Source organism: Schistocerca serialis, chromosome 3 (genome assembly GCF_023864345.2).
Source record: "Schistocerca serialis cubense isolate TAMUIC-IGC-003099 chromosome 3, iqSchSeri2.2, whole genome shotgun sequence".
Taxonomy (NCBI): Eukaryota; Metazoa; Arthropoda; class Insecta; order Orthoptera; family Acrididae; genus Schistocerca; species Schistocerca serialis.
The window spans coordinates 828600953-828618696 of NC_064640.1; the positions used below are offsets into that span (position 1 = coordinate 828600953).

Here is a 17744-nt window from a genome sequence, read left to right on the forward strand (position 1 = left end):
TTCATCCGATATGCTACAAAGCTACCCTATAATGCACACTGTGAGAAGTTCTCCTGTGAATAGCGCAAGTCTTCTGTACTTCACCACCAGAGATTCCCATCATTAATTTGGGAACATGGCTATTGGTCACTCAATTCCTCAACTATACTGTAGATGTTGTCTATACTCGTTCCGTTATTTGAAACCTGAATAATTTTTTGCTCTTAAATTTCCACTAGCTAGTGATTAACTACTTTTAATTTACCACTCATAGCCACTTCTATGACTTTCTAAGAATAATATTATATGGCACTGATAGCACACTGTTTTTTGTGGCATTCTCCCAGGATGAAATGCTTAGTGTGTTGCTTGTCAGTTTTTTAACTTTTACAGGAAAAACGTAAACTGCAGCTTCCTGCTTGGACTGCTGGTTATTATCCAGATAAATTAAGGACACTGGCTGCCAGAAGTTTGGCTTTGTTTTCTGAAAGTCAGACCATGAAACGTCTTAATGGAGGTTTGTCTATTGCTTCTCTGACTTATGTTAGCAGCTGTGCAATAATTCTGTAAGATATTCTAAAATAATTTTAAATTTTTCAGGTCCTTTAGTGAAACACATTATAGAAAAAATCCAGTCACAAAGTAACACTTCAAGAACTGTGTCTCCAAAATTTCTCATGTTTTCTGCCCACGATGTTACCATTGTGAATGTTCTCCAAACTATGGGGTTCACAGAGCTATTAAAGCCACAGTATGGTGCAGCAGTTATCATTGAACTTCATTCAACAAATGACAGTGGTTATGAAGTTAAGGTATGTTGACATTGCATATAAAATAGTAATTAGATGTCTTACATTTATGTTGACTGCACTGACATTCTATATATTTATTCCTGTAATTAGTCATGCTAGGTACAAAATATGATAGATCGTGCTTTCATGAGCAGAAGATCATCAAGGTAGTTCTGCTCGTATTGACTGTTTTATTCATGTTCAACAAAAGGTTGTTTTCATTCAGCCAGTACAAGGGCCTTTCATTGCTTTTGTCTAGGTCATTTCTTTTCTGCCATTGTGAAGTGTTAGGTGAGGAGAAGGCTGCATTATCAACAAATAACACAAGTACTGTTGATAGTAGGTTTCCAGGGAGATCAGTACTAACAAATGTAGAGTATTAAATGTAACATTGAGCCTTGTGGTACTCCTGAGGTGATGGATAATTTATTTGAAGGAGTTGTTCTTCCATCAGGTGTTGTTATTTCCATCAGATGCCTTATATTTGACAGACAGGATTGGAGAAACTGATTGTAGACACATCTTGTACCATATATATCCAGTTATGTAAGAGCAGATATTAATTTACTAGTTCAAAGGCTATTGTTGGATTCATAAAAAGACTAGAAGGGTAATGTTTTAGATTGACTCACACTGTTTCAGATTATTAAATGAAGAGAGAGCTTCGGTGTTTGAATTATTTTCTTATGAATGCCAAACTGATGTGCTGTTAATAAGGAGTTGCTTTCAAGGAAGACAACACATGCATTGTGGCCCATGTGTAACAGGCATATAAACTGCAGAAGATACATGCTCCACAAGATCTGGTGATTTTCAGAGAACCAAAAGCAGTCAGAGAACCAAATGCAGTCATAATAAATAAATGAATCTGTGTGATGACAGATCCCAGGACACTAACTTAAGGAACATTTGATTGTATCACACACAAATTTTATCTCATTACCAACCTCTTTTTATTATGTAGCTAGGTATATCACTGAGGCTAAATAAGAGGGAAATTTCATATTCCTAATAATTTGGAGAATGTCTTTTAAAGTTGTACTCGTTAAGGAATGAGATTTCTCAGATGTAGAGCATTTTAAGTGGAGATATTTTGCTGGTGGAGAGCAGCCTGCTGATAAAATATTATCTGTAATTTTAAAAAAAATGTTTATGTACTGTATTACTTACGTCTGATATCATTTTCTTGTTGACCATTGAAGTAGAAAGATTCTGGAGTTAATGATTGGTGCCAATATGTAAAGTCTTCTTTTACATGATTCCTTGAAACTCTTAAATATTCTGATGCTGTGAAGTCTTCAATATGTCTTCTATGGATGAAAATATATAATGATGTGGAACTTATTTGTGGTAGGCTAAACCTTAAAAAGAAACTCTGGTGGAAAAATCCAGATAAAATTTGGCCACCAGAGAAAAGGCAGCTAGGTATAATGAATTACTTCTACAATTATACAGAGTTCATGCAAAACAACTTATTCAGCAACTAGCTAAAGTTTATTGTAGGTTACTGAAGTAACAAATTATTCTGAGTGATTTAGAAAAGGCTCAAGTCATTTCTGTTGCCACTTTCGAGTGCCACTTTGCAATCAAAGTTAGTTTCCCAGTTCTGTCTGCATTCAAGATAAGTCAGCTGTTGGAAAAAACAGCCTTATGGATTGCAAAGATAAAATATTGTTGAGTTATTAAGAAGAGAAACAGTTCTTGACCACTCCATTTAGAGAAGTTATCAAGTTTCTGCTGTAATGCAAATGGAAATCTAAAAAATGGTGGAACATTTTGTCATGGTCGCTGCCCCTGCTAGTTAGGATCCAGTTTTCCAATAATGCAAAGTGTTTGTAGAACTGGATTGTTGGGACTTTTGTTCTACCAGTCATGAAGCTTACAGTAATCCCTTCTGCATGTTGGAGCTTGAATTTGTTTTGTCTGCAGCTTCTGATATTACCTGGTCATGATAGTCTATTACAGTATGCTACAGGAGCTCATAGCAAGAGAATTAAAGATATGCCCCCCTCACCCTTTTAAAATGTATTTAGGTAATGCGATATTTCATGATTGGTGGAGCAATGCTTTTTCAATCCCATATTAAAAACTTGGGAAGGACTACACATGCTCGAGTAGCTCTTAAAGTGTTGCCCTTACCACCTGCATAGGAAATACTAGGTGGTTACATTTAAACATAAGAGTTCTGAGTGATGCAGTGCAGGCCATATACATCGCAGGATGGTGACATCATCATAGGTATGTTCATTAATGAGTGCATTTGCGAAGTACGCTGAAAAAGATAATAGTGCCACTTTCTGCCACTAAGTGAAAATATGGTGCTGTAAGCAATCAGAATGCATGTGTAATGTTCCCTGTTTCAATGTCAGTATGCTGTTTGTCACTGGGCAATGCGTGTTGACTTCTTTTGTGAAGTGACTTGGTATAAAGGGTTAAGTTTTGCATACGGAATGTAATGACTGTTGAGAAGAAAGATCATACACTGCTGGTAAAGTTGTTTTATCAGAATGCCAGCAATAGCAGCACTGCATTGTGGGAATATTATCAACAGAAACAACTGCAAAGAAGCCTGATGTTAATAAATGGGCTATAAAATATAACAAAGAAATTTGAAGAAACAGATGTGTAAGGTGGTGCAGGAGGGAGAGGGAGGCAACTCATTCCCACAGCAGTTGTTGATGAAGTTGTTGTAGCTATAGCCTGCCATGCAGCACGTGCTTCAGATTCTGCAACCAGTGCTCAGGCTGTGTCATGGGAATTCTCTCTGTCCTGGGAAACAGTTAAGAAGATTTTGTGATGCATTTTACACTAGTGCCCGTACAGTATTCAGAATGTGCATCAAATGAAGCCTCAAGAAAGGCTACAACTCCATGACTTTGTCTATCATTTTTTGGCACAGATGGAACTGGGTGACACGTGGCCATGGAATATCCTTAAGGTGGACAAAGCACATTTTACTCTGCACAGTGTTGTGTATGTCCAAAATTGTCACATATGGGGTTGTGCAGGAACATCCATTACACATGACTTATGTGACTGAGTGATGGGATTTTATAAGCTCCTTCATTCTCTGTCTGTTTTTCTTTGAGGATGACACCTCACAGGCCTATAAGGTGTACACTGGCATCTGTTTAATATAAGGACCTCCTTGTGCGACATGTGATTCCAACTTTGCAAAAATGCAACTGTGTCCACACCACTATTTTCATCCAAGATTGGGCAACATCACATGTTACTTGCCTGGTGAAAGATTTGTTTTGAATAACCTTCAGTAATGACCACATCATCTCTAGGCAAATTTTATGTTCTGTACATAGAGTATGCTAGGTTCTTTTTTGTTTTGGAGTAATGTAAACAGGTAATGTTCAGTGTTTAAGTGTTAATACAATCAAATGTCCTTAAGTGGTAAATGAATGTTTTGTTACATTTCCTCTCAAACTGTTACCTAATAATAGTACTGTGTCATGCCTAATTCAATTCCTCAAGCAGAAGTGGATGAGTTAAACATCTGAATTGAAACCATCATACAACAGAAGCAGTACGCATCTGGACATGGGTTCCTCATCAAATTACTCTTTATTGAGTCCCCTATACAAGTTGTAGAACTTTGTAATGGGGATTTCTGAACTCCCTGTATGAGGTTTGTGGAGCACATTTGATTTTAAACTTCATGGCTGCTACATCATATGGACCTGAGAGTAAGGTTCTTGAAAGCTCTGGATGTTTTAAAATGTGTGTCATAGTATGTCATAGGTAGCGGCCTGTGTATTCTAGTTCGACAGAGTCTTCGTGTAATACCAACTTGGGTTGGGATGATAGGTTTAAAATAATTCATGTGCAGTGTACTGTGAGGAATTAATTTAGTCATTGGGGTGTTTTCAATGAGCCCTATTCCCAGTCTGTGTCTGGACTGGTGAGGCCCCACGTATATCAGCCCGCAAACATAACAACCATTTCATAATCTGTAAGCAACAGTGCCTTTTGAATCCAAATAAAACTTCTGTTTTAGAGGCGGATGTGAAGAATGAATAAAGACTGAGAGGGTGCCCTTTGGCTTCTTGGGTTTGAAACAATTTAAAAATAAATGAGCTTTGTACATATATTTAAGGCTTTATTCGGTAAAATTTTAAACAAGTATTTACCTCAACTTTATTGTGGTGTATAAACAATGATGAGCCAAAGCATTTTCACCATTGCCACCATGAGACTGAATACTACCTGTTGGTGGTGCAAGCAAGTGACGTGGCAAAGAAAGTATATAAATGAAGCAGAGACAATTACGGAATCATTCTTGAAATGATATGGGCAACAAATGGGGAAACCCACTGACACATAAATGACTTTAACAAAGTGTACATTGTTACAGGCTGGCACCAAAGAATAAGAATCAGAGAAACAGCAGAGCTCATTGGCTATTCTCATGCTACACTTGTGAGCATCTATGGGAAATGGTTGAAGGATAGTGAAATCATCAATAGGCAACAAAGTGTTGGATGTCTATGCATCATTATAGGACATGGATGTTGAAGGATTGCCCACTCTATGCCAGATAGATAGTCATCTGTGGTAGATCTGATGACAAAGTACAATGCTGATGCAGGCACAAGTGTTTCAGAGCACACCATTCAACGTGGGGCTCTGCAGCAGACATTGCCTATTTGTTCCCTTGATGATCTGATAGCATTGTCAAATATGCTTGCAGTTGGCATGGCATAATCAAGATTGGACTCTGGATCAGAGACATGCTAAGGTGATACTGAACCCCTGGTAGGACTGCCAAAGTTGTGACACCCCACTCCATTCCACTGACCCCCCACCCCCAACCCCACCCTCCCCCTTGCCTGCATGCCAACCTCCTCTGCCATGAAACTATTTTCCTGCAGTTTTTCCTACACAGATTTAGCAAATTTTATACTCTTGTAAGTATAGTTTAATGAAAATGGAACATTACTGAAAAAATTGCTTAAATTAACTGTATTGATAATATAAAATATTACATACAGCAAATTAAAAGTATCAATGTTGTAAATAAATTAAACCTTGTATAAATTTTTTGAAAATCTGAAAGTAAAAAAATCTAAATTTTATTATTTATGACAATTATTGCACACTGTATTAAGTATGATATATAATACATTTTATTTGTTTCTCATACACTACAAGGGACTTCCAACAAGTAATGCAACCCATTTTTTTCCTCAGCCAATTTTGGTTGAAAATCTGTTTTCAGAAAAAAAAATGTTGCACTACTTATTGAACACCCCTATTTTAGTAGTGCTTAAATTACTAATCAGAAATAAAATAAGAAGGGTTACAATTTTAATTTGCAATTTCCTCATTTGAGTGAAACAAGTTCATTGATTATGTTATAAAAGTCACATTTAGCAGCTGTGTTCTGTTGACAAAATATCTAAATTTTACAGTCAGTTTTCACCATAATTGACCTTAAGTAGCTTCTCTTATTATCTAAAATTGTGTGCTGCAATCACTGGTGTTGTCCTTAAATATCCTTAGAGCTACTGTGATGACTGGATAAGGATTCCTTGACCTATCCTTTACAAATATCCAAAAGGGGGCCATATCACTGCTTTTCACCTGTTCTTTCAGCTGGAACCTGAAAGCAGCTATTTTGTTAACTAGCTTGTCTGTGCCAATATTGCCATGAGATGTTGTGCATACAGTCCAGTCTAGAGGTTAGCATGTGTGCTGCGGGCCACTAGTTCAAATTCAACCACCAGCAATTTTTATTTGTCAGCAAATTCAGCTGTACAGTTTTCAGGATAAGATACAGAGGTTTCATTTACAGTGTTTTTTGACAGGTAAGTAAGATGAAGGAGTGTGATATATGTAAGCTCTACGTTACATTTCATGTATTATTGTGTTATATACTTTAGCTGAAACAGCCTTTGGTCAGAAGCATATATTTGCTTTGAGGAACTACATCACCGCAGCAAAAAATCCATTGATGCAGCTGTGTCAGCCAAGCACTCTGTTGCCAAATAATTCATGTTAATGGTAGACATCTGTTCAGTGGTACTCATTTCTTTATGATAATACTGGGACAAAATGACACTGTAACACCAGCCAGAGGGAAAGGCTTCTTCTTGCAGGCAGAAGATAACAAAATGAGGGGTAGCAGAACTAGCTTAGCTCTCCTTGGTAGTTTTTGAACTGTCTTTTTTTCAATGGACTTTTTTACTCTCCCTCTGTGTTTGCACCCTTGGCAGGTGCCTATTTTTCCAAGTCCTCATTACTGTTCTGTTGTGGACCAAAGGAAACATGTCACTTCGTCAGATGAATCAAATTTGTGGTTACACCAAGTTGATGGTCATGTCAGCATATGCCATCACCCAGGTGGAAGGATGCTCAAAGCATGCACTGCACCCTTGGTGTAGGTCAGTGGAGGCAGTGATACGATATGGGGGACATTCACCTTGATTTTTGTGGTACCTGGGGTAGTAATTGAAAGCACCATGACAGTTGTAGACTACGTGACCATTATTGTGGACCACCTGCAGCCCTCTACACTAGATGTCATCCCCAATGGCAATGGCATCTTCCAGCAGGATAACTGCCCATTTCATATGCCACACTCATGCTACAGTGGTTTGAGGAGCATGATATTGAGCTCAGGCTGATGCCTTGGCCACCAAATTTGCCTGATGTGAATCTGATGGAACACAGCTGGGGTGTTATCCAATGTCAGTTCCTTGCTCACACACCATCAGTCTGTTACTTGTGGGCACATTTCTCTGGGAAAGTAATAAGGACTTGGTGACACCATGCCATGAAGAATAGCTGTTGTATTGTGTTCCAAAAAGGGCCAACATGTTATTATGTAACTAGCCATAATGTTATGGCTCATCAGCGAATTGTAGAACTATATTCAGCCCTGAAGACACTGGAACAGATGAAATGTCATTGAAGTAGAAAGTTTTTCACCTGTTCAGATTTCCTTGTTGTCCCATATGACAGATGCCCATGTCAGGGAAAGTGATCCGAAATATAGAGTTAAAACATTAGGATAAACATGTATCATTTTACAACACCTGATAAAAAAAAGTGAAGCACCTGGAAGTCATGGTCATGGTCAGATGTCATTGTAACTTCATACATGTACACACCATCAGTGGGTATGTAAATGATTAGAGTTGTAATTATGTGTGACAGGTGGAACAGCCACTGGAATACATTTGTGTTGTTCATGTGTAGTGTTGTTACCAGGCCTGGTAGGTTTTATGAGGGGTGTGAACAACATCAATGTTGGCTGCTCACTGTGAAGGGCATGGACATATTTCATCATCTAATGAGACTGTGTTATCAGCAGCTTACAGAGTTTGAAAGGGGCCTCATTGTGGGTCCTCATTTGGCCAGCTGGGCAAATTGTGCAATATCCAGATATTTGTGGGGCATATGGATGTGACAGTGTCCTGGTATTGGACCACATGAGAATGTGACAGCAGGCATATGCATCATCAAGATTCTTGTGGACAATATCTGACAACACAAGAGATGATCACTGTAATATCCACCAAGCTCATCATAACCTCTTCACATTTGCACGTGCCATCCAGAAACAAGTAATTGACTCCCTGCAACATTGTGTCATCCCACACCATTGGTCATAGGCTAGCAGCAGCCAGAATAGGGAATTCACATCCCTGGCTGCACTTTGAGTGGTCTCATGACTGACAAGTATTGGAAGCATGGACTGCTGATGAATGGTGTCATTATGTTCAGTGTAGAATTGCAGTTCTGCACTACCCTGGATTTCCACCACTGACTTGTATGGAGGCAGCCTGGGAGACATCCTATTTGTCAACTGTTTTGGAGAGGCATAGGGCTGATACTCCTGGATTCACAGTGTGGGGAGCCAATATGGTGTGAATTTAAGGTTGTGATTGGAAGTGATTGAGGGAACTCTCACGGCACAATGGCATGTTATGGGTGTCATTATGTTCAGTGTAGAATTGCAGTTCTGCACTACCCTGGATTTCCACCACTGACTTGTATGGAGGCAGCCTGGGAGACATCCTATTTGTCAACTGTTTTGGAGAGGCATAGGGATGATACTCCTGGATTCACAGTGTGGGGAGCCAATATGGTGTGAATTTAAGGTTGTGATTGGAAGTGATTGAGGGAACTCTCACGGCACAATGGCATGTTATGGACATCATATGTCCTCAAGTTTTTCCTCTCATGCCATTTTTTAACAGAACAATGCTTGTCCTCACATGGTATGTGTCTTTATTAACTGATTGCATGGTATTGAGGTACTACTATGGTCAGAAATATCCTCAGATCTGTTCCCAATAGAACATGCGTGGGGCCAGCTCAGACGTCAACTTTGTCCTGGTGCCAGTGTCTGGGAAATCAAGGACCAATTACAAAAGATGTAAACCAGTTTACTTTAGGGTAGTATACAACAGCTTTATGACACCTTTCCCAGCTGAACCAGCACATGCTTACAGGCCAGAGGGGCTGAAATGTTAAACTGGTAAATGGGCTCTTTGTAAATTTGACTAATTTTGTAATCATCAAAGTAAAGTGACTTGTCCTTTCCTGACATGAAATCCTGTGAACTGTGGATGAATGGCAACAGGCAGATTCCATATTCCTAGATTTCCATAAAACATTTGACACAGTGCTATACTGCCAACTGTTAACGGAGGCACAAGCATATGAGATAGGTACACGATATGTGAGTGGTTTGAAGGTTTCTTGAGTAACATAGCCCGGTAAATTGTCCTCACCAGTGAGTGTTCATCAGAGACAAGGGTATCATCATGAGTGTCCCGTAAATGATCTGGTGAACATGGTAAGTAGCAGTCTGTGGCTTTTTGCTGATAGTACTATGGTGTTTGGGCAGGTGTTGTTATGAGTGACTGTAGGATGATACAAGGTGACTTAGACAAAATTTATATTTAATTTTGTAGTTGGTGTGATGAATGGCAGCTAGCTTTAAATGTAGAAAAATGTAAGTTAATGCTGATGAGTAAAGACAACAAACCCATAACGTTTGGATACAATATTAGTAGTGTTCTGCTTGACACAGTCACCTCATTTAAATATCAGGGCATAACATTGCAAAGTAATATGAAATGGAATGAGCAGGCAAGGACTGTAGTAGGGAAGCTGAATGGTTGACTTGGGGTTATTGGGAGAATTTTACGGAAGTGCAGTTCATCTGTAGAGGAAACTGCATACAGGAAATTAGTGTGATTCATTGCTAAGTACTGTACAAGTGTTTGGGATCTGCACCATGTCAGATGAAAGAAAGACATTGAAGCAATTTAGAGGCAGGCTATTATATTTGTTACCAGTAGGTTCAAGCAACATGCAAGTAATGAGTGTTGAGGCTCACTTCTGAGCAATTCTATTGCTGCCAATGCACATTTTGTGTAAGGACCTAGAAGATAAGATTAGAGAGATTAGGGCACATACAGAGACATATTGTTAGTCATGTTTTGCTCACTCTATTTACAAGTGAAACAGAAAAGGAAATAGCTGGTAGTGGTACAGGGTACCCTCCATCATGCACCATACAGTGGCTTCAGGAGTATGTGTGTGGATGTAGATGTAGATCCTCTCAGCACATTAAGTTTTATTTTGTCTTCTCCTCCCCTTCTGAGTGCTTCAATTTTTTTTGTTAGGCAGTCTATTTGATACCAAGGTATGTGTATATATTACTTCATATGGGTATACTGTGAGAAAAGTAGCTATTTTGGATTCTACTCTTCCACTTACACAGCTCAGTAACTGTTTTATGTAACTTTACACAGAACAATATTAGTTGTGTACCTAATGACAATGTCAAAACCTGTTTAATACAAACATCAGAGTTAAGTTGAATTTACAGCTTCCGTCCAAATTCTCTTATAAATTATAGGAGCGGTAGATAAGGTAAAATTTATAATTGCAAAGCAAGCAGACCATCTCAACGATTAAATGTTTAAGTGTTTGCTATGAAATGGCTGTAGTTATATTATATAATTCTCCAGTTTTTTTGTGGGATCTTTTTCAGTGTAACTGTCATCAATAGCCATCATAATTCAGAAAAGTCCTAAGATGTCACAGACAGATTATTTATGCCAGTCAAGAACAAGGGTCTACCAAGCACTGATGCTTACAGGGCTCAATATTTAATGTTTTCCCACTCGGAATTTAATCTTATTCCTGTGTTTAATATCAGTTTCTCTGTGGAGAAGCCTTTGTGGAATCCAGACTGAGTTGTTAATAAAATTTTAAGAAATATGGTTCCACATTCCTTTGTAATAAGCTACCTTCTTAGAAATTTTAAGAACTTGGAAAGGGTGATGTCTGAGCTACAGTTTGAAGTAATATATTTTTACAGCTTTCACAAGCAGCTGCTATAACTGTGTACCTCAGTCATTCATGAAACATACCTTGATGCATCAGAGTATTGTAAAGGTGACTCGATGAGGCACAATCAAGTTAGGACAACATTTTAGTATTTCACTTGTTATACTGTTATAATTGGAAGATTTGCTGTTTTTCAGTGACCTTATGATTTTTGTTATCATTTTAATGGCTTATTTTCAAAAAAGTGATGTCTGGAAGTGGAGTATTCTTTCTTTGTCTAGTACTTCTTCAGACTGTTTATGTTTTGGGTTTGGAATTTTTTGTGCTAATTGGTATAGTGAAGAAGTTTACGATACAGCTTGCATGGCACCTTTGAATCTTTATAATAAATGTGTGGACCCTATTCAGTTCTATCTCATGTATCTTAAGTGAAAACAGAACTCAAAGTTTCTAGAAATGGATTAAAGGATGTTTGTTTTGTATGTCTGTTACCACACATACAAGCAAGTTTTCTTACAACATTCTCATGGTTGCATTACTTCACTGGTGAGTGGATGGCTAACTTTCATCACATGTCACTATATTCAATCAAGATTTTCATTATAATAACAAAATATTTTACCAATCAAATATCACCTTATACACACAATGTATTATTAAATTAATGTTGACTTTGTTACAGGTATTGTATTTGAATAATGCTTCTGACTGTGAGCCACATGTTCTCAACACTCCTGGTTGCACAGACAAGTGTCATTTGCAGCAATTTGTAGATCTGATGAAACCTGTTTTACCAGATGACTGGACAGTGGAATGTCAAAAGCTAGACAGCTAAATAACAGATTTTCAGAAAAGTGATTGTACACTTATATTAATAATAAAATATTTCATGCCATATATGTTATTACACTGCCTCATAAAATTGTACCATATTCAGTGTGTATCTGATAAATGTGAGATTGCATTTTGTCACTTTTTTTGTAGATAAATTTAAAATTGTTACATGTACATAATACATTTTTATTGAGAGAGAAGGAAATCTGGTCATCCTTATTTCATCACAAAGCTATCAGAATTATAAACTTATTTTCACATAATATACTTTAAAAGTTAAATCATAAACTTACATACTAGTGACTCACCAATGTTATACTAAAAGTCCAGTTTCAGTGTACTGTGTTCATGTACAGTTTAACTATAATATATCATTTAATTTCATAAGCTACATGGAAACTGATCACTATTTGAAATAATGTAGGTTTACATATTTTATTTCCTTCTGCTGTATTCTTTGTCAAGTAACAACATTATCCTTCAATAATTCCTCTACTGAGTAATAGCACTTTTGGACTAGCATGCTGTACAATTTTCTCTTCAGAAAACTATTCTTGATCCTATTTTAAATTTTATCTTTTAATTTGTTACAAATCATCATTCCTATGTAGTGCAAAGTGTGGACGAAAAACTGAGAGTTGCAAACATGAACTTTTCTTAATTCCTTGAATTGTATGTATGCTGGAAACTATTTATTAAAAATGGACAAGATTTGATGTGTGCAATAATCCATGTATGTACGGGGGCAGAACACTTAATATATTCAGATCCCTTTGTAGTGGTTGACAAGGCGTTCTTGGCCTTCCTTGTGCATGTTTCATATAATTTGTTTGTTTGGTGTTTTTTTTTGCCAAGGTCAGTATTCTTTTCATGTTACCTGTGTTTCCCCAAAAGGCAATGCCATATTTTAGCATGGGTTCAAAGTAACTATGGCACACTATTTTTCTTGTGTACATGTTGTCGTGTTGGTTTCAACTGCCATAGCAAATGCCAGGCTGTTTAATTTATTTGCAAAGTGTGCAATATGTGATGACCATGACAGTTTTTCATCCATATGCATTTTCAAGAAATTGACACAGTCTGATTCTTTTAGTTCCTGAATTTTTTGCTTTATCTGAATATGATTTGCTTTTGATTGTATGGTTTTAAATTGCAATGGTTGAATTTTTTGAAATACTTAATTTTAATCCACTTCAGTGGAATTGGGTATTAAATTTTTCTAGGAAACCTGCAATATTTTTGGGAAGTTTGTTTGCATTACTATATTCAATCAGCATTGGGCATGTGCATTATTTTTGGGAAGTATGTCTGCATTGCTGTATTCAATCAGCACTGTTGCACCAACTGTAAATAATACTGAATGAGAAATTATGTTGAGTGGTGAGTCATTTACATAAAAAATGATGTTTGCTCTAATACCGAGCCTTGTGAAATTCCTTTTAAAATGGTTTTCCACTCTGATTCCATTTTCTGTTGAATGACAGCATATGAATTAAACCAAAGTAAAATGCAGCCCTCAATGCCATATTTTTCCAATCTGTGTATAAGTAAATAGTGGTTTACACTGTGAAAGGTTTTTGATAAGTAAAAAACAAGTTATTGTAGTTTCCTGAGTTTTCTCTTTTTGGAAACCAAATTAATTTACTGAGATGACACAAATTTTTTAAATTAAATTTCTAACTTGTATTGCAGCAACCTTTGAAATATTTTAGAAAATGCTGGAAGATGAGAGAAGGGATGGTAGTTTTCCATATCTTCTTTGGAGCCTTTTCTTGAATAATGGTTTGATATCAGCATATTGTTGTATCCATAGAAGATAGCCAAGTCTTAACATCAACACTGTTAATTTAATCATAGGTGAATTGCTGGGGAACTCTGTGTCATACAGTGGGTGCAGGCTTAATTAATACTGACAGTCTCATTTCAAACCAGTCGGAACAGTGCTAGCCCAGTCACCATCTCTGTGCTAACACTTGGCCTCTACATGTGTACATCTCCTTCAAGGCAACTATGGCAAGAGTTTGAAACTATTTTCTGAATAAATTTAGAATTTGCAAACCATTTCCAGTTGAGGTTATTTCAAGTCACTTCTGTAACAAAGGAAAGAACATTATAGCCAGGTCAAGACGCCCTCTCACATAGGCCAACTGGATAATTCCCTTAATTCCCTTCTTTTGAACTGTGTCACACACTCTATCAACACTCATGCTTGAGACATGACAGAAAGAAATAATTTTGGTGCCAGGTATGGGGCAAACAAAAGGCTTTCACAAAGTCATGTGGAAGGTAACCAACTTACTTGGGTTGCTACAGCAACTATGGAAAATTGCAATAAGTTATGGCAGCTAGCAGCTTTTAGCCTAGTAGAAATTCTGCTCCATGACAGCAGAGTTCCATACGGAGTCCTAGCTGGTAGTGGGCTGTGGTAGCAGAGGCGGTGTCAAGGATGAGTGTGGGGCCCACATAGCCAAGCAGGTCAATGGCTGAGGCATCAGATTGTGGTTATAAGGACATGCCCAAGCAACTGAAGGTCCAAGAGCTCGGGACCAGGGGCCCAGTCGTAGCAGCAGCAGCAGTAGCAGCGGCAAGAGTGAGTGATGGCATTGACTCAGTGCAGTAAACTTGTCTCAAAGCACCACAATAAAATGGTACAAATCTGAAGTAACTTGTAATAGTCGTAACTATAATTATAAGTTACTAGCTGTAAGATGTTTAAAACAGCTCCACTTAGCAAAATAAGTTCAGTAGGAAATGGTAATGTATGTTCTTGAAGGAACATAGTGTGTTATAGCAAACTCTTCTGATGGTAACAGGAGAGACATAAGGGAATTTATTGAATATATGTTTGAATTAGTGAACATGGAATTTTGGCTAAATCTGTTTGTGAGAGAATGGGATGTGGGAAGAAGTGAAGCACATTCTAAAAGAGAACTATGTGAGTAAGAGGACAATAGACTTTTATGCTTGCAGGATATTTCAGGCGAGACTAGGCTGTGGGGAACCAATCTTGTTGTGGGCAAATAACATTGATGAAATGCAGATACACTTTTTGGCAGCTGTAAACAGGACTACAAATAGAGAGAACCATAAAGATGCCACAGAGTTTGTAGAATTTTTAGGAAGAGCATGTTTCATACAAGGGTTGACTAATGATAGAATTCAAATGACAATTAGAAATCACAGTGACAAAATTACGTTAGCCTAGCAGTGGAATTGGCACTGCAGGAAGAAAGTATACTGTTGTCAATGAGAGATAGAGGAATAAGTCCACAAACAAGTACTGAGCATACAAATGAACCAATATCATTACCTAATGAAAGTAAGGAATTGAAATGTTTTGTGTGTGGATTGAGAGGGCATACAGTAAGCAAATGTAGGAGAAAAAGGGTGGAAGGAAGGATATGGGCTATGACACCAAAAAATTCATAAAGTTTTGCTATGGTTGTGAAAAATCAGGTCATATAGGTGAGGAATGTGTGGTTTGGGCAAGAAGTGATGGAAATAGATCCAAACATGTTAAAAGAGAATTCTAGAGAGGTAAATGGATCACATTCACTGAGTGAATGGGGATGCTTGCAGTGTGATCTGCTGCGTAACTGTGGTGTACTGTGTATCAGAGAAAGAGATGTGACTTGTTGCAAATGTGAACAAACTGGGCACTGTGCTATAGATTGTCATAAAGGACTTTGGCATGTTGGCATGCATGGAGGAAGGGTAGACTGCCAGTGCATAGCAAGCCAAGGTAAAGTAAGAAGTTCAGGGAAACAAGAAAATGACAAAGCGGTACAGTCAGGCATTGTTGCATTAAGAAAGCCCATTGTGCAGATCATAGACTGTGCCACAAAAAAAAGTGCTAGTGTTATATTGTAAAAGTTAAGTAAGAAGTTAAAGCTGTTAGTAGACATGGGGGCACAGTTTAACTTGTTCAAGAGAAATAATATCCATGTAAATTGTGCAGTTATAATGGATGAAGCAGAAAGGATTCAGCTGAAGTGTATCACCAGTGAAGCAGTAAGTACATTAGATGTGGTGGAAATGCATCTGTGTTTGAAGGATACTGGAGGAATAGGACACAAGTTTCATGTCTGTGGGTCAGGACTAGACATCCAATATGACAGGTTGACTGATAGAGATTTTCTAATACAGCAAAAGGTACAATTAGACTACGCAGGAAAAGTGTTAGGATTCCAAGGGCAAGACATGCTCTTAAAAGTGGAGGAGGAACTGAAAGGATATGAGTTTGAGATGAGTCAGGAGTCCAATGGGGAAGATGGACCATGCGAGGAAAAGAGAATGTGGTTGAACATGGACGATAAAGTTCATAGTGAAAGGGAAGTAATTATCCTGATAAAAAAAATTGTACCTTAGGTATACATACTGGAGTCATTAGAGAGAGTGTGAAATGGCAGTTGCATAGTAAGTGCAATAAATTTGCCAGAGGCCAAAGAAAAATTCTAAAAATGTCAAGTTATCGATGGAAGAATTATTGTGATTAGTAAAGGTGCGTGAAATAAAAGGTAGTAAGGAAGCCATAGAAAAGACAGGAAACTGTGCAAGCACTTTGCAAAAACAATTGAGAGTGAATCTCTTAAATGCAGAAGAAAAGAATGCATTAGAAGCAGTCTGCAAAGAGTATGGAAATGTATTCCATCTACCAGGTGAGAAATTCTCATATACATCCACAGTCATGTGTAGAATACCAATAGCAACAGAACGTGAGGTTGCTGGTGAATACTAGACTATACAGAATGCCTGAAGAACAGGAAGAGGTCTCAAAAGAGCAGATAGACAGATGCTGAAAGATGAAACAATTGTCAAAAGTAAGAGTGTGTGGAATCCACCTTTATTGTTGGTTCTGACAACTATAGTGGGCTACATGTGCGTAGTAAGTGCACATGGTCACAATAGGTGATGCATTTCCACTACCAAATATCTCCAATATCTTGGAACACCTAAGGCAGGCAAAGTACTTTTTGATGCTTGTCCTTGCAAGTGAATACCATCAAATATTGGTGGATGAAAAGGACAGCGATAAGATGGCATTAAGCTCAAACCATCAACATTATGAGTATAACCAAATACCAGTAGGACTGAAAGGAGATCCATTTTGTTTTCAGTGACTGATGAACAAAGATTTGGCAGGTCTGCAAGGGATAACATGTTTTGTGTATCTAGATGATATAGTGTGGCAAAGAATAAATCTGCAGGAGCATAATGAGAAGCTCTGTTTAAATTTTGATAGGGTTCGAAAGCATAAATTAAAGCTGCAACTAGATAAGTGTGAGTTCTTAAGAAAAGATACGATTTTCTTGGGTCATTGTATTACAGAGAAGGGAATCGTACCAGACATGGTAAAGGTGGAAAAGGTGTAATTCTTTCCACAGCCGAGAACAATGAAAGAACTGTAGATCTAATTGGTTACCACTGATGGTTTATTGTGAAGCCACTTCATGAATTGCTAAAGAAAGGAATAGAATATGAATGCTACAAAAAACAAAATGATACATTTGAGGAAATAAAGGAGAAGTTGGTTAATCCACTATTACATCAGTAGCCAGATTTTTGAAAGCCATTCATAGTGACAACAGAAGCAAGCAGTGCAGCTCTGGGAGCAATTACATCACAAGACAAGAAAGTTGGTGATGACTTGCCCATTTTATATGCACCTGGGTCATTAAACAAGGCAGAATTAAACTATAGCGCCAAAGAGGAAGAAGTATTGGCTACAGGATATACAGTGAAACAGTTGCGACAGTACATACATTGACAATGGTTTACAGTGCCAACAGAACATAAGCCATTAATATGGATATTCAG

General features: G+C 37.7%; 1 protein-coding gene across 1 annotated transcript; it reads left to right on the plus strand.

The window, feature by feature from the left end:
* The first annotated feature begins 265 nt into the window (after nt 1-265).
* Nucleotides 266-11928, plus strand: LOC126471250 (prostatic acid phosphatase-like). Its single transcript, XM_050099368.1, has 3 exons — nt 266-496; nt 580-791; nt 11776-11928. The coding sequence occupies exons 1-3, from the start codon at nt 478-480 to the stop codon at nt 11926-11928; spliced, it is 384 nt and encodes a 127-aa protein (XP_049955325.1). The 5' UTR covers nt 266-477.
* Nucleotides 11929-17744: the final 5816 nt, after the last annotated feature.

What these genes read in the sequence shown, in the direction of transcription:
- LOC126471250 (XM_050099368.1), top strand. An exon ending in ACAGTGGTTATGAAGTTAAG is followed by an intron (nt 792 to 11,775) that starts GTATGTTGACAT and finishes ACTTTGTTACAG; the next exon opens with GTATTGTATTTGAATAATGC.